Below are 22881 nucleotides of genomic sequence, written 5' to 3'. Positions count from 1 at the left end.
AGTCCTCCTAGTCACTCTCTCCCGACCCAAAGCACTAAACAGCATTTCCACCGCGGGCCACCACGACCTCCACGCCATCTGGACCTGGATGGACAACGAACCGTCAATAAGAGTAGGCATATTGACTGGATCCGGGAGGGCGTTTTGCGCGGGCGCAGACCTCAAAGGTAATACCCATACCCATACCCATACCCCTTTCTTCCCCTCCCACCAACATAATACTCATGCATATGTACATACAGAATGGAACACCAACGTTCAAACCCCCACATCATCCACCACCACCACTGCCTCCACCCCAGGTATGCCCCCCAGCGGCTTCGGGGGCCTCTCCCGGCGAAGCGGCAAAAAGCCTATCATCTGCGCGGTGAACGGGCTCTGCCTGGGGGGCGGATGCGAGATGGTGCTCAACGCCGACATGGTGATCGCTTCTTCTAAAGCGTATTTCGGGTTGCCGGAGGTGCAGCGCGGGGTGGTGGCGTGGGCGGGGGCGTTGCCGCGGCTGGGGAGGATTGTGGGACGGCAGAGGGCGATGGAGATGGCGTTGACGGGGAGGAAGGTTTCTGCGGAGGAGGCGGAGAGGTGGGGGATTGTGAATGAGGTTGTTGTTGGTGATGATGGTGGGAAAGGGGTGGTGGAGAGGGCGGTGGAGGTTGCGGTGCAGATTGCGGGGAATAGTCCTGATGCGGTGTTGGTTAGTCGGGAGGGAATCAAGTTGGGATGGGAAGGGATTGGGGTTGAGGAGGCGACGAGGTTGTTGACGGAGGGGTGGTCGGACAAGTTGAATCAGGGGGAGAATATCAGGGAGGGATTGAGGGCGTTTGTGGAGAAGAGGAAGCCCGTCTGGAGGGATAGTAAGTTGTAAGTAATCGGTTAAGATCTATATTGGCTACAGTTTATGAGAGACCTGGCATAGATTCATGTTCAGTCATGTAGTATTCGTGCTAGTTGCCTGCAACTATGTACATCATTATCATGTTATGACTATGCTAATCCGTTTCCATACCCATGCTCCATATCCGCGCCGACCAGTGTTCGCCGTATCCCAGATGGCCTGTCACCGTCCTGCGGCGGGGCCAGTTGTACATGCAGGTGATCGACTCGGAATGCTTTCGCAGTTTTCGTAATCGTAATCGTGAACATTAAAGAAGACAGTGTGCCACAACAGCAATGCCTTTACTTCGTCCCCTGCTGCACCTTGCGCACCCGCTCCAGCACGGCAGGATACAGAGGGTGTTTCTCTTCCAGGCCGGTGAGGTTGCTGGTGGCATCTTCCGCCGACTGTTCTTGGAGGATGTTGGCGAGCTCGGCACTCTCGTCATCACCAGGCACGTTCTGGAAGCGCAGAGCCATCTCGACAGCGTCCATCAAAGAATCATACTTCATGCCGCGCTCGGCGAGCTGCGAAGCCGGTCCAATGAAACGCTCCTTGCGAGACAGCTTGCGCAGGGGAGCACGACCCACGCGTTCGACATTGTCCTCCAGATAAGGATTGGAGATGCGGCTGACAATCTTATCGACGTACTCCTTCTGCTCCTCCTCTGAGATGCCGTGCTTGGTCACGATGAGCGAGGCAGTCTCCTCAAGAACTTTGTGAACAAGTCCACGAATTTCCTTATCCTCCAGAGCGTCGGCAATCATCTTCTTGCCCCGGAAGTGACCAAAGTAGGCAGTAGTAGCATGGCCGGTGTTGACGGTGAACAATTTGCGCTCAATGTATGGCTCCAGGTTGTCGACCCAGTGGATGGCAGGAATGTCTGGGTGGCCGACAGAGCCAAAGGGAGTCTTCTCGACAGCCCATTCGTAGAACTTCTCAATGCGGACGTCGAGGCCACTGTTGGGGGCCTGTTGGGGGACGATGCGGTCAATGGCAGAGTTGGCAAACTGGGCGCGGTCGTACAGGGACTCGACGCGGTCCTGGCTAGTGTGCTGCTTGATGAAGCCGTGCAGGGTGTCGGTAGCACCAATGGCATTCTCACAGGCAATAACCGCGACAGGCTTAGACTCTGTGCGAGCATCGATACCCTTGGCAATGACAGGGGCGATGAACTTGAGAATGTTGGGACCCACAGCACAGGTCACGACATCAGCCGTAGCAATTTCTTGGATGACATCGCTCTCATGGGTCTTGGAGTTGATGGCACGGTAGTTGGTGATGGTGGTGGTGTGCTCACCCTCCTCACTGACCTCAGTCACATTGTACGACTTGTTCTGCTGCAGAGCCTCGACCATCTTGTCCATGACATCGACGAAGACTACTTCGTAGCCTGCCTTGTGGAGGAACTCGGCGACGAAGCCACGGCCGATGTTACCACCGCCGAACTGGATAGCCTTCTTTCCCATGATGTAGTGGAAGTATGACTTAGTAGAAGGGGGGTTGAGGTTGAGGTTGAAGTAGAGTAATTGGAAGACTGATCAAGTGAGGAAGTTGATCAGTAGTATGAAAGGTGATTTGATATTGCGAAAAGAAGAGTAGTGTTGAAGACAAAGGAAGGTTGAGAATTGAAGGTTGAGAATCGAAGAGGAGGATGGAGAGGAGAAGAGGGGGGAATGGAGGGGTATATAAAGTATAATGAGCGAAATAAGAGAGAATGAGGCAGTCACGATGGAAACAACGGGAAAGTGCAACGGTGAATGAAACCGAGACTTTTCACGATGTTCGGGCCAATTCCAGTAAGTGGGGGAAAAAGACACACGCAGTGACTATGATCCAAGTAAAAGGGAACAAGACTAACTGACTATGACTTAATGGATCACGATGAGGCCCAATCCAAGCCCTTCCAAACAGGACCAGAGCCGGCCGTTCCAATGAGCGGCGATGACGCAGGCCCAAAGCGGATTGGCCATGCGGGCATTTTCAAGCCCTGCACGCCTCCCCTTACTTTGCTTCTATCCCAATCAGACACGGCCACTGTCATGGTCCCGGTTGATTCCGCACCCACAGACAATCCTGTCCTTGTCGCATGTGCGACTGTGCCATCGTGAGGTTGACGACGCGATAAACTAATGGCTCGTTGGCCCGTTAGCCCGGATGGCCTTCGACTAACTATAGTAGTCTACGTACAACTAGTAGTGGTGCTACTGTAAGTCATCTCACAGAATCTCATCCCAGCCGGTTCTAATACGTCTTTCCTCCAACAAGTCATCTTCCCTGAATGTTGTGTACCTATACTCCGATCGCTGACCTATAATGGGCTGGGGTGTGCTGCTTGTTGGTCCTGTTCTCAGGTCTCCTACATCATTCCCCTGACTATCATCATCGTCCAACCGGTCGTTAACATCATCATCATGGAATCAAATCGAGTATCCACCAGGGGTTGACCCACCGCTGGTGTCAGGCCAGCGATGGAATGGATAATTCAAAAGAGATTCTACTGTTAGCGCTGGATGACGCCGGGAACGAGCAGCGCCGGAGGGGCCAAGGGAGGCCATGCGCCCTCGTCATTCGACCCGAGCCCAAACCTACTCCACTGGTGACGTGACCGGTTCTTCCCCCCAAGCAACGCTACGCTGCACTGTACCACACTATCGTCGGTTACCCCCAGTGGATGCGATCAACAATGGATGGCCGTAGAATCCCTTTCATGGGGTTTCTGTGGGTCTTTATATCCGGCTCCCTCTTATCCCCAAGACAAACCCAATAGCTTCATGTTCTATAGCCTGGCTGGATGTATTCCTTGCATTTCGATTCATTTCTATCCGCACTATCTACCCTTTCCATCAAATACAGTCCCTATTCCTCTTCTTTCCATCACTGATTTCCCTCCTTTTCTGTCTCCACCCCGGGAGATGGTTCCGCACTGGATTTGACCGATTCATAGTCCGAGTGCATGAGGGACTTGGCTTGATCATCACAGTCACCTGCAAGGGTGCCTGTCTCTGCTCGGCTCCGGTCGACCAGCACCGTCAATAAACTGGTGATACCTCCCGTCAACATCAACCCTGTGGCGGCCCAAGTCATTCCCAAAAATTGGGGTCCGTACTCGGCACGGACACCCATATCGCGCCCATGGTCATTGACAAGATCGACAAATTGAAACGCGATAACCGTCGCAATAATTGAGGAGATTCCGAGCATGATAAACCCCAGCTAGCACGTGGTTAGTGCTGGGATCATCCCAATCATATGTCTGGGGAGGGCTCTTTACCAGTAATGCCGCTAATTCCATGACGGACTGCCGTGGTCCGCGCCGAACCAGCCAATACAATCTGCCCACTATCGCCAAGCCAGCAGCCCCGGCTCCGATGCAGTAGAAAATCCCTATACTCCGGCTGGTCATGCTGAACGCATGGAAATCGTCTGTAACGGCATCGGGCCATCCCAGGTTCGAAAGTGAAGTGGTGTTACCGGTTTCATTCAACAACACCACGGAGGGATCAAAGGCAAAGGGCAATGCGGCTTTGGAGCAATTTGAGAAGTGTCTGTTGCCGGTCATGAGATCTCCTTCGCAATACGACATCACATAGATGGAGTAGAAGTCATGTATCCCCGTATCTCGACTCTGTTCTCCAGAAAAAACCTATATTGACGTATCTCAGCTGACTGACTAGACATTAACGTGCAACCAGAGGGGTCGATCGGGGCTTAAACTAACCGTGAATATATCGACACCTGGGAGCACCGTCAATTGTGTGCCTGCGAAAAGACATAAAAAAGTGAGGATAAAAGCGATAAACGCTGTTATCGTGGGGAAGTAGTTCACTAAGCGACCCATGGTGAAAGATGATCTGCCTCTCTACTAAAATTGTTTGCGACGAAGCTTATTTGATGAATACTGCAGCATGATAACCATGAGGGGAATTGCTCGCTCGTAGACGACATGAGCGATAACTTAAAGGATCCCAACCGCCGTGTATTCATCATTCCTTGAGATGGCCGGTATACATCATCTTTGGGAGACAGCAATGACCCCAACTTCCTCTCCTCCTTCAAGCACGTGGCGGTTCTCCAGCTGCATTGGTCGCGGGTACTGCCAGAGATTCCAATTGGCCGACGCGAGCCGTTGGGAATGTGCATGCTCAATTTATCAGGGTTGGCATGTTCATTCTTGAGGGACCGCCCGCTTGAAGAATGCCCGCCTACCGGGAGCATTCGAGCTGAAAGGATCAAAAAAGGTCCAGATCCTGCATTTGTCATTTGATTCCCTGAACAACGCTGTTATATTGACAGTGCGTTATTGCTGACACTAAGATTCGACATCCTGAAAGAACAAACTCTACAGCTAGCCTTCTTAGAAAAGCCGTCATTCTAAAGATAGTCTTCCTCATATTTCCCACAAAAAGCCACTTTTACCTAAGTAACAATTTTGAGAGCCCGTAGTGACACTACATCCTCAACAACTCTGAAGCCTATGCCCCTGGAGGTGGCCTTAGGAGGAATCCTTAAAGATGCTCTATGTACGGAGTAGCCTAGTTTAGATATGATTCCAATCTGAGGACAACTACTATATTTAGAAATGGTGTAAAGTCCGTTTAGCAGGGTGTCAAGTCTAAATAGAGCCCGCCGTTTGTAATAACATCCAAGCAATTCAGGGCTGTCTTTATCAATCGCAATTCGATCGAGACTTCGACTTCCACACACACACACACACACACACACGACAATATCACCAGTGGCACAAGCCACGTTTGATTCCAATATCTGTAAATACGCACTTCTTTGCTATTCTCAGACCAAACGAAGAATTGGAATATCCGAAAAACAACCTCATCTCGTAACACAAAGAAATCCCACTGTCAACCCCAGAGAAGTCTCGACGCTCGCTGTTCAGCAGATTTCAGTAATACGTTCGAATAATTAGAGAAACTACTACTGCTACACTAGCCAGGCTTTCTCTATACCAGGATTTGCTCATGTCACAATACCTGCTTATCTTAAAAGGTAAGGTCGGCTTTCTATAACATAAGGCCTTCTAGTTAATGCTCACCACCTTCTTGTTATAGAAGTATACTGTCTGAGGCAGTAGTTAATATCTCAGCCAGTTAAATAGGCCTTTGCTTGATGTCCGTCTGCAGAATTAATTTTATTCGCACTACAACACTACTAGTTTCTGCTGGTGCTTCACTCAAACAGGAATCTTCACTATTCTCCCGTTGGCCTTGGGAAGTCACTTGCCACTGTCATTCCCAACCATGGTGGTTTTTCCCTATTTAAGTCTTCTCATTGATCTCGGATTTTCTGCTTTCTACATCTATCCGATCTTTCATCTTCTCTGATCAATGTAATATCATCCTTTCAATATATTTATGCAAGCCAAGGAAGATATATGTAATAATACTGCACTCATACTAAAGCCCACAATCATCCGATTAGTATTAATCCAACAAATGCTGGTTATCGTGCCTGGCAACAGTCGCAAGATGAAATCTACGGACACCAAACACTCTTCCAACCGAAGCAGAGCCCCAGAAGCTTATATCATAAGGCGTCTACCATCAAAGCCAATGACACTGGATAGATACTAACTATCACTGAATCACAATGACTAATGTGCTTCTTCTGTGGCCGAACGGCCATATTGACCTACGTTAACTACCGCATGTATATACATTCTCCCGTGCCACGATCAGTACTCGGAGTGCCTTTGGAGCAACCAAGAGGACTGAAATATAAGGTTACTATGCTTCAGAATGGTCGCCAGACCTGCTGTTGATTCAGCAGGAGATATTGCAAACCCTACATTACATTGATTACTCACAAGCGACTACTCAACTCGGCATCGACGAGCTCCACATTATAAATGGACTTGATAACATAGTATGATTTACAAAAAGAAACCCCTTCATACATATAAGGATATAGGGTAAAGGTTCACAGTAGGTAACGAGTTTATAAGCTACTTATTACGAGTCCACGATGCGCATCAACAATAGAAAAAATATATAACACCTTTTAAGATATAATTACTTACTACGGTTAACCCAGGCGTTAGACAATGTGGCCCTTGTTGACTACTACTAATCCCCGTTTGTTTCTTTATACGAGTGGTGGACGTTACTCTTACAAAGACTGTCTCATGATTATAGATGCGGGAGGAATGGGAGACTACCAAGTTGCAGTCAACAATATAGAACCCGTAATAGCTGTGCTTACTTTTACGTGCTGGCGGGGATGCAAGGAATAGGGCGATTGAGTTGACTAAGGGACCCATAGGGAAGGATGAGGAATGTATTATTCCTAGTTTGAGGATAAAAGTGTTGACAACGGATTGAGCTGTTGTTGGCTGTGCAGCTAGTCTTCTTTCTTCTTTGAATAAGAGTCTCTCTATTGCGCAGCTGTGACCTCATTTGTATTACTCATAATCTAGCTAGTTTGTGGACCAGAAAGACTTGTTGATTCATGATATATCATCTAGGTGAAGCCCAGATGAAGCGAAAAGCACATATGTAGAACCAAAAGGGTATCAGATACATTGCTGCGGCTGGGGTATGTGAAGAAAGCGAGCGTATATAGGATTGATCCTCAAAAGAAGGATCTGTAAGAGACTGGATCATTAAGGCTGGAAAAGATAGATATTTCCCTTGAGCAGGGATATAAATGCGACAGAAGAGTAGTTTGCATCTCAAGGCCGTTGACCGAGAGGTGAAGTGAAAAGCCTTAATCTGAATGACAATAAAGAAGAAAAGAACTCGGACAGATCAGAATGCTACACCCACAGCGGAATGACGATACTCGTAATATTGGGTAAGCATCTCGTCATAGACTTCGGGCTCCTGGTGTTGTGGCTGTTCGCCCTCGTAGATTGTGGGATAGGTGTGTTCTTCTGTCACGGTTGGGAAGGTCTGTTTCGGTGAGAAAGGACTGCCAAGAGGAAGGTCAAAGTTCCGTGATTCAGTGCTCGATGCTTGCATCGTTGGGGCTATTGTCGTGCCGCTGGCGAGGGACGGGGTGGCTTTGTGCCCTCCGGTGAGATTGCTAATAGTTGATGCGAGCGTAGAGCCGCTCAGCGTCCGCGACCGGATGCGAAATGGCCCCTTGTCGCTGGTTTTGATCGGGTTGGAGAAAAGGAAGTTTGGCTTGTTGGGCGTTTGAAAGAGCCACTGGGTAACACGTCCCGAGCGAGTTGGGGTTCGATTGGGGTTCTCCGATGGTGTGGTCGGAGGTCGGCTTTCGGAGGGAGTAGTAGGTGGGTGATACGTACTGCCTGAAGAAGGGGAATCCTCCTCAGTTGGAATAGAAGGTAAGGGGCTGTCCTGCAGGCTGGGTTTGGTGGGAGTCCTAGGGACCGTGGACGTAGGGTCCTTGTGGGTGTCCCGGTGTAGCTCGTTCCTAGCCAGGGACGTGCTGCCACCATTTAAATCCAGCCTGGGAGTGGTTGAAGGAACCGCACTTGGGGTCAAGCCAGTGACCGCAGAGCTACGTTGTGAAAAATGAGGGATTAAGGGACTGGTAACCGGAGGATTCTTCTCTAATAACTGGAGCTGTTCTTGGGTTGGCAATGAAGACCGACGGGAGCCTGACCCGACCGGCTTTCTCGCAAGCTGGAACGACGAAGAGGGTCGGTGAGTTCGCGGTTGCGATATCCGGCCCATTTCGGTGGACGAGAGAGCCCGCGGGGGCCGTGAAACGACCTGCTTGCGGTCGTGCTCGAGAGGGAAGTCTTCAAACTTGGGAAGATCCGGGAGTCTGTTGCCTGGGGTATTGAAGCTCAACTCCAGGGGACGATATTCATCCAATTCCGTCAAGAACATTGAGACTCTTCTAAACTCGGAGGGTCCACTGATCCTCACGGGAGCAGTTGACTTCCTCTTGAGCGACATGCTAGCTCGATTGGACGCTCGCGATGCCCGGGTCCTGCCCTCAACCACCCATGACTGTAGCGATGATACCCGAGGCTGAGGGCTTGGACTGGGCAAGTCATCGTAGCCGGTGAGGTTCATCGGAGGAACGAGATGAGGTTGAGTATGGCATACTTTCATTTCTCGTTCGACACCTGCAAGGGACGACTGTCAGTCCCCATGTCTGAGAGGGAGGAGTTGTAGTAGAAGAGAAAGTATGGGGAAAGCTATACCTTTTTGCTTCATAGCCTGTTGATGATGAAAGCTTTCATCGTCGCCCCTCCCGCTCAGGCAGAACAAACAGGAAGATATCCAGCCAGTGAATATGGAGCCTGCCTGCTCAATTGCCTGCATCATAGCTGCCAGCGCATCAGCAGTGATGCTCCATCGCCCAGTGGCCAGGGAGGGAGGACTGGGTGGGGACCGGAAGAAAAGGCAGGCAGCAAAGGCGCGAGCAGGCGATGCACGAGGCGGTCAATGAAACACTAATACGAGACATCTGCCCAGCGGGGATGCAGGAGAATTAAATCGGAGGGTCCGGGAGGAGGGGGGGCCCATGAGGGCGCTGATATGAGAGAGAGAGTGAGAAAGAGAGGCTGGGAAGGTTAAAGTAAAACAAAGAAAGCGAGTAAATAAGCAGGAAGATGAAGGAGGGAAGCGGGACAAGAGTAAGTACTAGGGTTCTGGTGACCAACCATCTCTCCCAACTGTCCCATTTTCCTCCCCACGATAAGTGTCAAAGTAGTAAACAACAGAGAAAGCAGCGACCGCTTGATGCTATTGTTCCCCTGATTCATCAATACTGGGAGATTGGAAGTAGCAGAGCAGCTAAGGAAATGGTGCCATGCAGTCCAAGGCACCCGCTAAACTAGCTGGCAACCAATAACCGCCACGATCAGCCCCTCCTCGACAGCGTGTCGGCGTGTCGATCAGCCATCAATCCATCAACTGATAGCCATGTCACCTTCTCGGCGCCTAATGGTTGCCCTCCATTTGCTCGGATCGCTGAGGATGTGTGATCCGGCCAGCAGCAGGTGACATTCACACTTCACACTCACACCAGATCACTCATTAGACGGAAACAAATTTAGATACTCGGTGCCTGACTGTAGTGTCCCCTCCCCCAAATTCAACTTTCGCAGCTTTCCCCTGGTTTCATCCTTCACCTCCTGTCTTCTCGTATCGATAAAACATTTCATGGTTTCATTCATCTTACATATCCTATGCTTCAAGAAATTTTGGCAGATGCGCCCCCATATGTAATAAAGCCACTGAAATTGGCGGGGATGGGTCTGTGCATGAAGCAAGCTCTGCTCTCCTAGCGATCCCACACATTCTCCTCTTCCAGCCCTCCATATGCCCAATTTGGCCGCGTCGTCGGCTCATCATCCCCTGCTCGATCGGTTGGGCTTGCAGCTCTGGTATCCTCCAGCGTGCCATCTGCGCTATTCTCAAGATAGCTTGGCCGTTCATCAACTGGCTCCCCAGAGGGTCTCCTAAATGAGAGGTCAGTGCTGTTCCGTTCCGCTGCAGAAAGATGAGATCTATGAAATGGTGCAACATACTGGAAGTGCCTCTGGTCGGGCTCCAGCCAGGTCGATCCGAACGCCTTCTGTGTATGCAATCTCTCCGCTTCCTCTGCTTTGTGGTCCTCAACCACCAAGTCCACTAGCTGACTGCGCTGGGAGCTGCGGGATATGGACGAGCTAGTCTCCTGACGAACGGTCTGGCGACCGTTGGGGGGCTCCCTGCGAGAACTACGGGAACTGCCTTCACTTCGTGGGGTACCTCCGCCATTGTTGATGCGGGACTTGCGGTGATTTCGCGTCCGTTTTACCGCCCCAGGATTTTGTAGATTTGGGGAGCTTCGGTGGTGTATTTGCCGTTGATCTTCCGGCACTTCGTTGGCCGTGATCACGGGATACTGATTGCAATTAGCCCATCGGTGTCCTGGACTAGAGCGCCATCCAGTTTGACTTACATTCCAATCGCCGAATTCAAGAGTGCGTGCATTGGCAAAGAGTCTCTCATCCTCATCGTCAAGACCCATCTCCTCAATGTCGCTGTTTGATCGAAATCGACTGAGCGTGCTGCTTCGTCGATCGCGACTGCTTCCTTCAGACCCTGACAGTAATGGCGTTCGACTGTTAACTTCGCCTGGTTTGGGGATCCAGTACTTCGCTTTGCCCCCACGCTCATACCGCATGCCGTGCATCACTCGCCTGACACGGGAGTTGGACTCGGCATGAGGGATGATATGATCACCGGAGTCAAAGAGTCTGTACTCGTAGTTTTCTCCTCGAAGGGTCATCTTTGTGTCTTCAATAAGGTCGCGGATACCAAAGGAATCGCGAAGGGCAAACTTCACAGGCAGACGGGCAGCTGAAATGGTGGAGTCGGCGTAGTCATGCCAGGAGAAAGCGTACCAGTGGGTAATGGCGAAGAATGGCATCTCAAAGCAGATCAAACTGTCCTGAATCGCAGCGGCGAGATTGTCGGGTGTATATCCCGCCACGCCGTTGGATAGAGCGCCCAGCCACTGCAAGATGGACAAGAAAAAGCCTTGCCAATAAGAAGCAAAAATAATAAGCTTGACACAGAGGAACTTGGGAACCGGACGGAAAGGTGCCAGGTCGTTGTGCAAACAGACCCAAAACATGGCTAACGAATAGAGACTTATGGTCACGCTGACATTGTACACGATACCCGTCCAGAGATACCCCGATGTCAAGCCCAGATAGCCTTCCTGATAAGTGTCCGTCGCTTTCATGACAATGGAGATGATAGCCAGAATTGGCTTAAGCCATGTATACTGAAGAATCCCACGCTTGACAGCCAAGAAGGTCTGAGGGTCGGAAATATCCACTTTAGGCAGGATATGGTTCAATGGCCAAGCATGTTGGATTGGAGGACGTCCATGAGTCATGATAATCAATGCTCTCTCGCCTCCAAGAAAGTTGATGAGTAGTTGGAAGAAGGTATAGATCGTGAACGCCTGCAGAGCACCGTAAGCATGTGGCCAGCCAGTTGTCGGCGTGCATAGCTTACCTCGTAGACATCGCGAACGGGGTCCAGCCACATCGCCGCTTTCAAGGATATAATGCTAGCCCAGGAGGAAACCGCATAGATAGGGACCCTATTGCAATCAGCATTGCGCCAACATAGTTGTCAATGGAAGTGGAGACGGACATCAACAGTATGCGGACAACATATCGCTGGAGGAGTGGTTTTCGATAGTTTTTCCTATGCCACAGTCAGAACAGAACTAGGATGAGATGGAAGGTTTGGAAGGTGGTACGTCTGAAGCCATATGGACCTAAGATCGAGATGATCGCTTGTTATCAGCACATGTACCCTTCGGGGGCTACCAGGGGCAGCGGGGAAGGAGAGCTTGCTCACAGGAGAGACAGAAGTGAAGCTACCAGCGCAGAAACACCAGCGACTATCACCACCGCTCGTGCCAGGCTCGAGCCTGTACCACCGAAGGATGAAATGCTACTCATGATCAACAAGTTATCGGTAATCGCGGTAGTTGACCGCGTGCGCTTTCAAGGCAGTGTCCGCGGGCAGAGCATTCCGTTTCAGACCACCAGAATGTCACCAAGCACCGAACATGATCATCGGACGGGTATAATCGTGGAGCTGAAAACTTCCCAAGACCTTCCAAAGCGAAGAACTCCCTCGCATGACGGGTGGGAGAGAAAGCAAGGTCGTGCGGTGAATATTGCGTGGACATCGGGGGGGTGGGATCCTTATCCATCAGGCCCATTCCTCCGCTCTAGCTTGAGACACCGCCTACTGACACTCTGTGACTGGTTCCGTGACGGCAGCCTAGTCTGAGCTAAGCTGGTCTAGTGCGCGTCCGCCGCCCGTCCCTCCGTCGGAGCTTCCCCGTCCTCTCCACCATCTTTTTGTGACCCAAACCCGCCATTCCAGCCTCAGTTTCAAGGAACCTGGGGCCCCCTTTCCCTTGTTCTAGTCTGCTTGAAATGCTGTCGCGAATCTTCCATATTGCTTGAACTATGCTTCTCCTCCTATTCCGGCTCTCATTGACGGCGCATTGATTGTTTCGCCGAGTCACCATGTTCCCGAAGTACACGGGTTCTGGTAGGAGGATATTGCGACATGGCCAGCACAAGCTTGACAGCTTTATCGCTGACCCCGGATCCAAGCTTCAACTGGTTAGTTTTGTTGTCGCCTTTATATCACAATGGCTAACATGCATTCAGGTTCTTCCTCCTTGAGCTCATTGTCTCCTGCATCCTGTGGGTTCTATTCATACTCTCCCCTTTCTCTACAAGGTGACCCGCTAACGATCATACTACTCAGTGTATTGTTCTTTTTACTCTACTTCAATCGCCTCTTTGCGACCCTCTTGTCATACGGAATCCGCGCTTATACTTGGCATTACTATCGTGCCTATGTCGACATCCGTGCGCTTCAGATCTCCCTATTGGGAGGCAGGATCTTCTTTAAAGGCATCCGATACCATGGGGTGAACGAAACAATTTTTGTGCATGGAGGTTTTATAACATGGCATTATTGGAGACATTCAGTGAGGCAGACGGACCTTGCGAATGGTAGACCCGACAATCAACAATCACAGGATGAAACCCAACACAATGGAACCGCCAGTGCCAGCGCGAGCAACAGTAGCGATCGAGGCGAACAAGGGGGGCTGAAAGGCACGAACTCGCTTCCTTGTCGCATTACCGCCAAGCTTTACGGTCTGGAGTGGTTTGTATATAATCGAACTCCAGCCTACGAAGGAATCCTTGCGGGCTTCAGCCCCCCGCCGCCCGCGCCATCGTTCACCAGACCGCAGTATCCTGGAAGCAATACCTTAGATTCCCGACTTAAAGATGATACAATGGATGGTTCTGCGGGGCATACGCCTGACCAGGCGTCCGATCTCCATGGCAGTCGTCGCAATAGTGAGATGAAGGAGACGGGCGCGTCTGCGACTTCGGAAGGCAATGGGCAAGAGGTAGGGGAGAGCCTATCTAGGTTGCTCCGGCTCCTGCCCATTAGAATCGAGTGTGACAAAGGTGCTATCGTCATGGGCAACGAAAACACAAGATCTGTACTAACTGCCATCTTCGATGGCGCCACGGGTTTGATCGAAGCCTGCGATTCTGGTCCCCTCGACCTTTACCGGCAAGTGTTCTCTTTTGACTTCACCCACCCGGTCATACAGATGCGGCCCAACCCAGACTTCAAGCAGAATCAGATCGCTGCTGCGAAAAGCCTCGGTTCAACCCGGTCGGAGCAAATGGAAACGAAACGCAAACGCGACACGATATTCAACTACCAACTGCAAAAGCGCCGGGTCTGGCACAGTATCCGTGATCTTATCCCGTACTTTCAAACTTCTGTTGAATCATTCCACATACATGAGAAGAATCCAGAGGCGGCTCCTCGAAGCTCGGCCGACATCCCCGATGACACACGCTGGGTTGGTCTTTCTCGATATTTGGATGAAAGCTCCCAGGATGACCACGAAGAGTGGAACCCTGTCGAATATGCCAGGTTTTCCACACTGATTGATAGTCCTAGCATGACTGTGGCATACTACTGGGATATCCCTGGTTGTGTCAAGCCGTCCCCCGGTGTACCGACACCGACACCGGCACCTTCAACTTCGGCATCGGATATCAATGGCGCACCACCTCCGGAATGGGGAATCGATGTGAAGATCGGCGGCGGCACTATCAACTATGGTCCTTGGGCTGATAGAGAGCGAGTAGGCTTGCAAAATATATTTTTCCCAAATGCCTACAAAAGCTCGCAGCCGGTTGACCCGCTGACCCCCGGTGAGCTGAGAAAGAACTCTGTATTTCGCCTACGGATCGAAATCAACGAAGAGTTGACATTGCGTATCCCAACCAGGGAGCCATCAAAGGATTGGCAGTGGAAAGGCCGTGCTGACGCAATACGAGGTGTTTCCAAACTCCGAAAGCAATCAAGCCGAAGGCAGTCGCGCGCAGGAGACGGGGATAAAGGCCATATTGGCCCTGATATACGCCCTTTCGGATGGCTTTCACTCCGTGTCGCGGGCGATTCCACCATAAATTATGCCATGGATATGGTAGCATCGGCCTCAGGGTTCCATAGCCAGCTTGACCTCGATCTTCGAGAAACTAAGATGTTGTCCAGTGTCAACCATGCGCTGTTGTGGCAATGTCCTAGACAACTTGTTAGCTGCGATCTCTCCGTACCACTATCTTGGAACAGCCTTCGGACCTGGGTGTTCGACGTTAAGAGCACCGATATGGAACTATTTTTACTGCGCGATCATATTTTCCTTGTGACGGATCTCGTCTCTGACTGGGCGTCGGGCCCCCCACAGGACTATCACACGTTCGTACCGTTCATATACAAGCTCAAACTGTCGTTTGACAATTTTCGCTTGTTTCTGAACGTCAATGATATGAACATTGTCAGCAACCCATCGGATCTGAATGACAATCGCTCATTGGCTATCAAAGGCACGACACTCACTTCCGACATCAGCATCCCTTTGAGCAAGTATCAGCCTGAGCAGAACACAGTTGGGTTCAGCGTCAATCTGGAGGATGGAGGCATAGACTATCTGACTCCAGTATGGGATACGCTACATTCATTTCTGCAAGATAAATCGACTGCCACGTTGAAAAGCCTCGTCATTGATGGTTCATATAACTACTATCTGTCAACATCCCCGGAGCTGACTGATACGTTATTGTTAAACATTGACGGGTTTTCTCCCAGGCTCTATCTATTTGGGTTCTTGATACGGTCATTCATGACAATCAGAGAGAACTATTTTGGAGAAGAAATGCATTTCAAAACTCTAGAGGAGTATCAGGAGCACGCATACCAGCAGGAGGAGTCTGGATCGCATGGCGGAGTTAACCCAAACAAGAAGTCAAACGACCTCGATGTGATCGTGCACGTAACTGTCAACAGTCCTTGCGCGCTCTTCCCAGGAAATATCTATGGTTACTCCGACTGTCTAAGGCTTACCGCGCCTTTGCTGGAGGCTGACCTTCGATTCACGAACTACTACATGGACTTGCAGTTCTCCCTAGCCCCTCTCAAGGTGGGCTTGGAATCCAGCGAGGTAGAGGAGAAAGTCCTTCCCGCGGAGACCCAACTTTTCATCGATGGTGTTTCTATATACGGCCACCGTCTATTCGGACTACCCCCGGCTGAACCTACCTATGTCTGCAATTGGGATTTTGGAGTTGGCCGCATTATTGGAGAGTGCTCGCCCGAATTCTTGAGCTGTCTTGTAGCGGCATTGCAAAGCTTCGACTTGACGTTTGACAATGAGGAAAATGCGCTGCCACCATTATCTCCGATCCAGCTTCATGATGTCACCTTCTTACGGGCCAAGGTGGATTCTATTCATCTTTCTGTTCTCCTAGACAAAGCCGCGCTGATGGTCATGTCTGGGCCAATAACGACAGAGTTCAATGATCTGGCGAATGCAAAGTTTTCCAAGCGGATGAAGCTCCTCATACCGGACCTTTCCATTGCCGCAATCGACTACCAGTTCTTGGGTCGATTTGGAAGTTTGCTACATACGGAAATCACGCCTCTCGCGCTTATCCAGTCTAATTTGAAGATTATGATGGTTCAAAGAAGAAGTGATATTAATGAAAGCCGGAAACTACAACAGGAGCATATCAAGGTGCATGATAAAAGGACACAGCGGACGCCGTGGCTACTCATGGATTGGGAGGACATGGATCCCGACTCGCTGCAGCACAATGAAGATGACTCTGTACCACCGACTATTCCTATACCTACAATGCCTGAGCCTATTTCGAAACACTCCGGCTTAGGGTCCTTGCAACCGCCGAGGCGACGCTTTTCTGCAGCCAGAAGCAATCTGAGTTCGAGAAGCTTTCTTGTTCTGCAAGATACATTGAGCGTGAAGAGCGTACCTAAACGAGAAACACGTACAGCCACTCGACCAACAAATATGCCATCTAGAATGGGGAGGAATCAAAAGCCGCATCGGGCAGCGACAGTCGGTTCAACTCCTACAGCATCTAAGTACCCGGATACGTTCAAGGATGGATCAGTAAGCATATCTGGTGTGTCAAATGCGTGGGCCATGCCGGACTTCTCTCTCCATAAGACCGTCCTTGATACATCACAACTCCCTTCGGAAAAGGACTTGCGCAAAGATGGTACTTCACCGAGGGGCAACCCCCCCGTTCTGGATATCGACCCGTTTTTCTCTTTCTCCGACAGTGATGTAACGACTTATACTAACATTGCCATTGAACTGCCCGTTGGGATTAGGGGCTCCTGCTCCCCTGAGTTCCTTCACATCGTGTCTGCCTTCATTGAGCGACTTCAGCCAAAATCTCCTGTTGCAATCATTGATGCTCTCCAAAAAGAGGTCATATCAGACATTGTAGGTTATGAGAAGTCAATGAGGCAGCCAAAGACGTGCACCAGTGTTGCCATCAAAGCTCCTTCAATACTCGTCAATCTGGTCAACTCTGAATTAGCTGCGAACGGTGATATTCATTCTCGTGACGAATACAGGGTCGAAGTGTCTCATTTGCAGACTGAATTTAGGACAAAGGTGGAGAGGCAAAAGGGCGATCTCCTTTCGGGCATAAATAAAAGCTCCATTGTGCATGCGGCTGCAAGCAATCTTTCTATATCTGTCCAAGGAACCAGTTCTGAGATGTGTCAACAAAAAGCCGAATTTAGTTGTATCTTTGGCGATATGAACTTTTGGCTTGTGGCTAATCCCAGCGTGAGATCAAACTTTCAGGTCAGATCATTCGACACTGTGACTTCCACGAAATCCGTGGAGCACCTCGCCTCCCTAGTCCGCCGAACAACTACAATGTCGGATTCCCTTGCATCCTCATTCCAACAGAGCTCATCAATCGGAAACAGGCGGTTGCAGTATCTCATACACTTCCTTACCCAACGAGCTACGGACATTCCAGATCCAACATTTCTTGTTCGCATATCGTACGTGCTTAGAGTTGCACGTTCCCATCTGCGACAGCACGACTCCTGGAAAATCATCTCACGCTTGCGAAATGTCTACTCCCATATGTCGCCGGATCAGCGCCAGGTATTGGCATCCAACTGCCTCCATGATGCTTTTGTGCTTCCTTCAAACGCTAGAACTGTTGTACTCTCTGATTTCGATCATTGGCGAGCCTGGGATTTAGCCCATGTTGAAAAGAGTTATGTTATGCGAAGGATATGGAACACTTCTGATTCCGATTCCGATTCGGAGAAGACATTGACAAGCCTAATGTTCACTTCCACGGTGAAGCTATTTCGCTTCTCTATCGACCCTGGGCCGAAAGAGAGCGATTTTATCGTGGAAGATTTGTCAACTGCCGTCTCAGTTCAGCCCAGTGAACTACCATCGACAGACCAAGGGCGCCGACTCAAGGAGGCAGTAGTCATACAATCGTATTGCTCTTCCGTTGGCCTCCACTTACGATGGGAGATCCTAGATCTGGTGGAAGGAGTCCTGAAAACAATGTCTACAGTCACACTGGAATCTACGCCTCCGCCCCAGAGTCGTGGCAGTGGCCCAGAAAAGCTCACCGAAATCCAGGTAGTTTTTGGAGCTGACCTGGGCTCGATCATTCTCGATGGCATCAATATAAAGCTAGCGTTGACCGGTAAAGCTCTTAGGAGCTCACTTGTGCAGAAACCCCCCAGCGCAGAAAGTCCGGAAATCATGAGCTTGTTGCTGAGCTCCGAAGCTTGCTTCTCAGAACTCTCCAGCTCTTCCAAAGCTCTCATGCTCTGGAAAGTCAGTAGTCCTCATATGTACTGTTCTCTTTCAACTGAAGAAAACGAGGCAGAGTTGAACCACGAATGGAAGGTTGCTGGTTCTTGCAGGAAACTCCGCTATGATATGAGGGAAGATGTGCTGGGCCTCGCACATACTGCTGATCGGTTGATAGAGGACGAGATTCATTTCATACAACAGCTTGTGAATAGTGTGGAATTGCCATCACATGAGCCGCAGCTTGACAAAACTCCTTCGAAGAAGCGAGTGCGCAATAATTTCCACGTTGCCATGTTCCTGGACGATTACCGACTAAGCTTTTGTGTGCTTCCATCGCTGACATATGTCATCGCTGGAAAAGTAGCACGAACTTCAATCACACCGAAATTTGGATCGAAAATTGAAGTAGACTTTGACTTGAAGAAGAACGCACATACGCTTTTATCAAGCGAAGGCGGCAAGTGGCGTTCCCTTTCAACATTGGAGATACCTCCTATCAATGGTCGAGTCATTGCTGATGTCTCCTCGACCCGCACTGATGTGGAAGTGGATGTTACTATTGAATTGATAAGAGTAGAGGCCAGCGCTGTGCGAAGCCTTCTTGGTGCCCTTTCCAAGCCAGAAATTTCGCATTTGCTTGACGATCTGAAGCAAAGTCTCGAAGTCCTGCGGCTACATTTCAACGAGAACATTGCCCAGAAAAGACCTCCTCCACAACAAAGCGTGTCTAAGAGTCACAGCATTTTGTACAAAGCACGCATGACGATGGCGGGAACAACTATTCATGCCAGGGCACCAGGGCTGAACGGCAAGAGCTATACCGCAGATATGGATATCAGCCTCGGTATGGTGCGCCTTCACCTAGACAACGGCCTCAAGGCAGGACATGCCTTGGAATACCCGGAGTTCCATATCGATACATCGAACATAAGCTTTGATTTGAGGAAGGAAGACGCACATCGCAGCCGCTCATACTGTACTTTTGCAGTCGACGCCAAGCTTCAGGGTACCTCGACGACCAGAGAGAGTGGGGAAACTCGACGATTGTTCCACTTAACCAGCAAAGGGTGCGATATCGAGCTTTTCCCAGAGACCGCCGCATTGGTGGTTGATATGGCTGCCCACTTGCAGGAACGCATAAAAACGTTGGACCTTTCTCAGGAGGTAAAGCGATTCAAACGACTGCGACATCGCGGCCACACGGAAGGCAAGGAACAGGAAATTCCAAGCATCAACGTTACGGATAGCGCTTCCTCCGAAGGCCTATTCGACTCGATGTACTCCCTTGACTTCAACGATATTCAGATTGGCTGGAACATGGCAGGTGTACCACCAATGGCATCTGGACGTAGACCTGATGATCTGGTGTTCTCTATCAAACGTGTGGAATTGTCCAACAAGAAAGCAAATGCCGCTAAGCTTCGAATTGAGGACGTCCAGTTGCAGATGGTGCCTGTTTCTGGTAATAGACGGAAGCGCTCGCTTAATTCTGCTCTATTGCCAGAACTAGTTTTCAATGTGGCATACTCCTCAGCCGGAAAGGAGGTTCGACTAGCCTTCCAAGCTGCAGGGAAATCTCTCGACATACGCGCTACTTCTGATTTTATCTTGCCAGCAAGCGTGATCCGGAACTCTCTTGCCTCTGCTGCACGAACTATCCGGGAGGCCAATGCCACTTTAGTGACAAAGCCATCCGATGATAGCACCAAACACCGCCCACTCTTTGGAAATAAGCGCTTCCGCTCCGTTCTGGTTGACGTTGACTTTGCCGGGGCCGTTATGTCCCTACGAGGGCGGCACACAGATGATACACAGGCAATGCTAGCGCCACCCTTGAAAGACGGCAGGCTTCCTGGGTCAACTTACGGACACTACATTCAAGGAGATGGAACAGCCACTGCAACGTTCAGAGCTCCAGGAGTAGCTCTGAAAGTTCAATTTGAGGACAACGGGCGAGATGACTCTGCCTTAAACGCGGAGTTGAAGGTCGACGCATCTACGAATGTCCTCTACCCGAGTCTCGTTCCCCTGATCAAGCAGATGACCTCTACTATAAAGGAAGCCATGGGCGACCAACCAAAGTCGAGGAGGCCGTCTAATGCCATGATGCTGCAGTCACAGAAGTTGATGCAGGAGACCCCTCTCGATGACAAAGGACCTGGTTCAATCCTTGGACGGTGCAAGGTGAATGTAGGCATCTTGGTTTGCAAACAGGAGTTCAGCTTAAGCTGCCAACCCATCGCTAGAGTAGCAGCTACGACACGCTTTGACAGTGTATATGTGACAGTCAATACCGTGCAGTCAGATGATCAAGAGCGATTCCTAGCCCTCTTGGTGTCTTTCAACTCATTGCAAGCATCCGTGAAGCATGTGTACTCAAACGAATCAACCGCTAGCTTTGAGGTTGAGTCTATGGTCATGTCTCTTATGAACAGCAAACACCTAGGGAGGTCGAAAGGGATCTCGGTCGTTCTGAGAGTGAGTCCGATGGAAGTTGCCCTCAATGCGAAGCAGGTTCAAGATCTTCTGCTCTTCCGTGAAATCTGGGTTCCTTCAAGTGACGAGGTAGACACTGCCCCTCCACCCGAGCCACAGCCCACGGAGACGCAGGCATATATCGTGCAGCGATATCAACAGGTCGCAGCAACCCCTGCTTTCCCATGGAACACCACAATCTCGATCGAGAAGTTGGAAATCCAACTCGACCTAGGGTCTACGCTAGGAAAGGCGCAATTCGCCATCAATGACTTGTGGCTGTCCTCGAAGAAGACCTCCGATTGGGAGCAGACTCTCTGCATCAACTTCAATACACTAGGGATCGAGAGCAAGGGCCGAATGAGCGGTTTGGTTGAGCTTCAGAGTCTCAAAATAGCCACTTCCATTAATTGGCCAAATAGTCAGCAGGTCAACAAGACGCCCCTCATTCAGGCATCTATATCTTGGCATCAGCTACAGGTCAAGGTTTCTTTTGACTATCAACCTTTCTTGATAGCTCACATCTCCAGCTTTGCATTCTTGATGTATAATGTTCGGCAGACGGATGACGCTCCTGGCGAGCGTCTCTTTAGCATACTGGATGGGGATAAAGTGCAGGTCTTTTGCACAAGCCTGACTGCATCACAGTCGCTGGCATTATACCAGGCATGGCAGCGACTTGTGCAAGACAAGCAAGCAGCTTATGAAGCTTCTCTACGAGATGTGGAACGGTACCTGCGCCGGAAGACGTCGATCTTCTCGGAGAAGGCGGAGGTCTTGTCCAGGGAAATTTCCAAACCGGAGGAAGACAAGATCGAGACAGCACCAATCACCTTGCACACCGGAGTTGTTGTCAGTATCAACACCGTCAGCATAGGAGTCTTCCCAAGCTCATTCTTCGACAATCATGTATTCAAGCTGGAGGCGCATGATGCGCAGGCCCGGTTTGATGTCTCCTTGCAGGACGGTAAAATACACAGCGCATTAGGCCTAACTCTGGGTCAGCTTCGTGTTGCGCTTTCAAACATTGTGCGGTCCGGGCCTATGGATACGGAAGAGCTACTTGTGAATGAGATCGCCAATCGTGTCACGGGATCCAGGGGAGGGACTATTCTTAAGGTTCCTCGGCTTGTAGCTCGCATGCAGACCTGGCAAGTCCCGGGCTCTCAGCAGATTGAGTATATCTTCCAGAGCACATTCGAGGGCAAGGTAGATGTCGGTTGGAACTACTCCCGCATCAGTTTCATCCGAGATATGTGGGAGACTCATTCTCGTGCCTTGGCTACTCGACTCGGGAAGCCACTGCCCCCATCAGCGGTTCGGATCACTGGTGCGTTTGATGCGGAAGGCAGCGGCGACAAAAATGAGCCGCAGGAGAAGATCACGGCAGTAGTCAATGTTCCGCAGTCGAGATATGAATACGTGGCGCTGGAAATACCGGTGATCGAGACCCCTCAACTCCGCGACATGGGCGAGGCGACGCCACCGTTGGAATGGATTGGACTTCAACGGGATAAGCTGCCTAATATTACTCATCAGATTGTCATCGTCACGCTTCTGGAGATTGCCAAAGAGGTGGAGGATGCGTACGCGAAGATTTTAGGATCTTCCTGATTTCACGCGGTTCTGTATATAAGTTCTACAAATAATCAATGACCCATTAAACACTTCTAAAGTAAAATATAGAGTACTCCTAAGTTCAATTTGAAGGAATTCAGATAAAAAAAATAAGGTACCCTTATAATACGATTGGGACACGTGGTAGTCTTACTATAAGACGTTTCCAAATTAGGATGTGCCCTAGTCACAGGCCGGCGACGACGGAAGTTTCTTCTACATATCAAACTATGAGTTGACCA

The 22881-nt window shown here is 50.2% G+C and overlaps 6 protein-coding genes across 6 annotated transcripts; 2 read left to right on the top strand and 4 right to left on the bottom strand.

The window, feature by feature from the left end:
* Positions 1–6: 6 nt before the first annotated feature.
* On the top strand, positions 7–917 carry BO85DRAFT_447881 (enoyl-CoA hydratase/isomerase family protein). The gene is made up of 2 exons (XM_025659803.1): positions 7–167; positions 243–917. The coding sequence occupies exons 1-2, from the start codon at positions 89–91 to the stop codon at positions 863–865; spliced, it is 702 nt and encodes a 233-aa protein (XP_025517945.1). The 5' UTR covers positions 7–88; the 3' UTR covers positions 866–917.
* Positions 918–1020: 103 nt separating this feature from the next.
* BO85DRAFT_256586 (mannitol-1-phosphate 5-dehydrogenase) lies at positions 1021–2467 on the bottom strand. The gene has a single exon (XM_025654988.1). The coding sequence runs from the start codon at positions 2341–2343 to the stop codon at positions 1177–1179; it is 1167 nt and encodes a 388-aa protein (XP_025517944.1). The 5' UTR covers positions 2344–2467; the 3' UTR covers positions 1021–1176.
* A 1284-nt stretch (positions 2468–3751) lies between these two features.
* BO85DRAFT_436938 (SUR7/PalI family protein) lies at positions 3752–4715 on the bottom strand (the record flags this gene model as incomplete). The annotated part of the gene is made up of 3 exons (XM_025658595.1): positions 3752–4090; positions 4149–4520; positions 4596–4715. The coding sequence occupies 3 exons, from the start codon at positions 4713–4715 to the stop codon at positions 3752–3754; spliced, it is 831 nt and encodes a 276-aa protein (XP_025517943.1).
* A 2679-nt stretch (positions 4716–7394) lies between these two features.
* On the bottom strand, positions 7395–9278 carry BO85DRAFT_256427 (uncharacterized protein). The gene is made up of 2 exons (XM_025654984.1): positions 9012–9278; positions 7395–8933 (listed from the first exon to the last, which is right to left on the bottom strand). Exons 1-2 carry the CDS (start codon positions 9133–9135, stop codon positions 7639–7641), a joined length of 1419 nt encoding a protein of 472 aa, XP_025517942.1. The 5' UTR covers positions 9136–9278; the 3' UTR covers positions 7395–7638.
* Positions 9279–9873: 595 nt separating this feature from the next.
* On the bottom strand, positions 9874–12084 carry BO85DRAFT_256442 (OSTA/TMEM184 family protein). The gene is made up of 3 exons (XM_025654986.1): positions 11968–12084; positions 11827–11914; positions 9874–11773 (listed from the first exon to the last, which is right to left on the bottom strand). Coding segments are annotated over exons 1-3 (1767 nt in total). The 5' UTR covers positions 11970–12084; the 3' UTR covers positions 9874–10096.
* Positions 12085–12697: 613 nt separating this feature from the next.
* On the top strand, positions 12698–22694 carry BO85DRAFT_417734 (putative fermentation associated protein (Csf1)). Its single transcript, XM_025657784.1, has 3 exons — positions 12698–12959; positions 13008–13043; positions 13108–22694. Exons 1-3 carry the CDS (start codon positions 12904–12906, stop codon positions 22634–22636), a joined length of 9621 nt encoding a protein of 3206 aa, XP_025517940.1. The 5' UTR covers positions 12698–12903; the 3' UTR covers positions 22637–22694.
* The last annotated feature ends 187 nt before the right edge of the window (positions 22695–22881 follow it).

The sequence above is a fragment of the Aspergillus piperis genome, assembly GCF_003184755.1.
Source record: "Aspergillus piperis CBS 112811 unplaced genomic scaffold BO85scaffold_5, whole genome shotgun sequence".
Taxonomy (NCBI): Eukaryota; Fungi; Ascomycota; class Eurotiomycetes; order Eurotiales; family Aspergillaceae; genus Aspergillus; species Aspergillus piperis.
The sequence above is the reverse complement of the archived record's forward strand: the minus strand, read 5'-3'. Positions and strand labels throughout refer to the sequence as shown.

What these genes read in the sequence shown, in the direction of transcription:
- BO85DRAFT_447881 (XM_025659803.1), top strand. Translation starts at nt 89, where the DNA reads ATGGACAACGAACCGTCAATAAGAGTAGGCATATTGACTGGATCCGGG. An exon ending in CGCGGGCGCAGACCTCAAAG is followed by an intron (nt 168 to 242) that starts GTAATACCCATA and finishes ATGTACATACAG; the next exon opens with AATGGAACACCAACGTTCAA.
- BO85DRAFT_256586 (XM_025654988.1), bottom strand. Translation starts at nt 2,343, where the DNA reads ATGGGAAAGAAGGCTATCCAGTTCGGCGGTGGTAACATCGGCCGTGGC.
- BO85DRAFT_256427 (XM_025654984.1), bottom strand. Translation starts at nt 9,135, where the DNA reads ATGATGCAGGCAATTGAGCAGGCAGGCTCCATATTCACTGGCTGGATA. An exon ending in ACAGGCTATGAAGCAAAAAG is followed by an intron (nt 8,934 to 9,011) that starts GTATAGCTTTCC and finishes CGTCCCTTGCAG; the next exon opens with GTGTCGAACGAGAAATGAAA.
- BO85DRAFT_256442 (XM_025654986.1), bottom strand. An exon ending in CCGTTCGCGATGTCTACGAG is followed by an intron (nt 11,774 to 11,826) that starts GTAAGCTATGCA and finishes GGTGCTCTGCAG; the next exon opens with GCGTTCACGATCTATACCTT.
- BO85DRAFT_417734 (XM_025657784.1), top strand. Translation starts at nt 12,904, where the DNA reads ATGGCCAGCACAAGCTTGACAGCTTTATCGCTGACCCCGGATCCAAGC. An exon ending in CCGGATCCAAGCTTCAACTG is followed by an intron (nt 12,960 to 13,007) that starts GTTAGTTTTGTT and finishes ACATGCATTCAG; the next exon opens with GTTCTTCCTCCTTGAGCTCA. An exon ending in CTCATTGTCTCCTGCATCCT is followed by an intron (nt 13,044 to 13,107) that starts GTGGGTTCTATT and finishes CATACTACTCAG; the next exon opens with TGTATTGTTCTTTTTACTCT.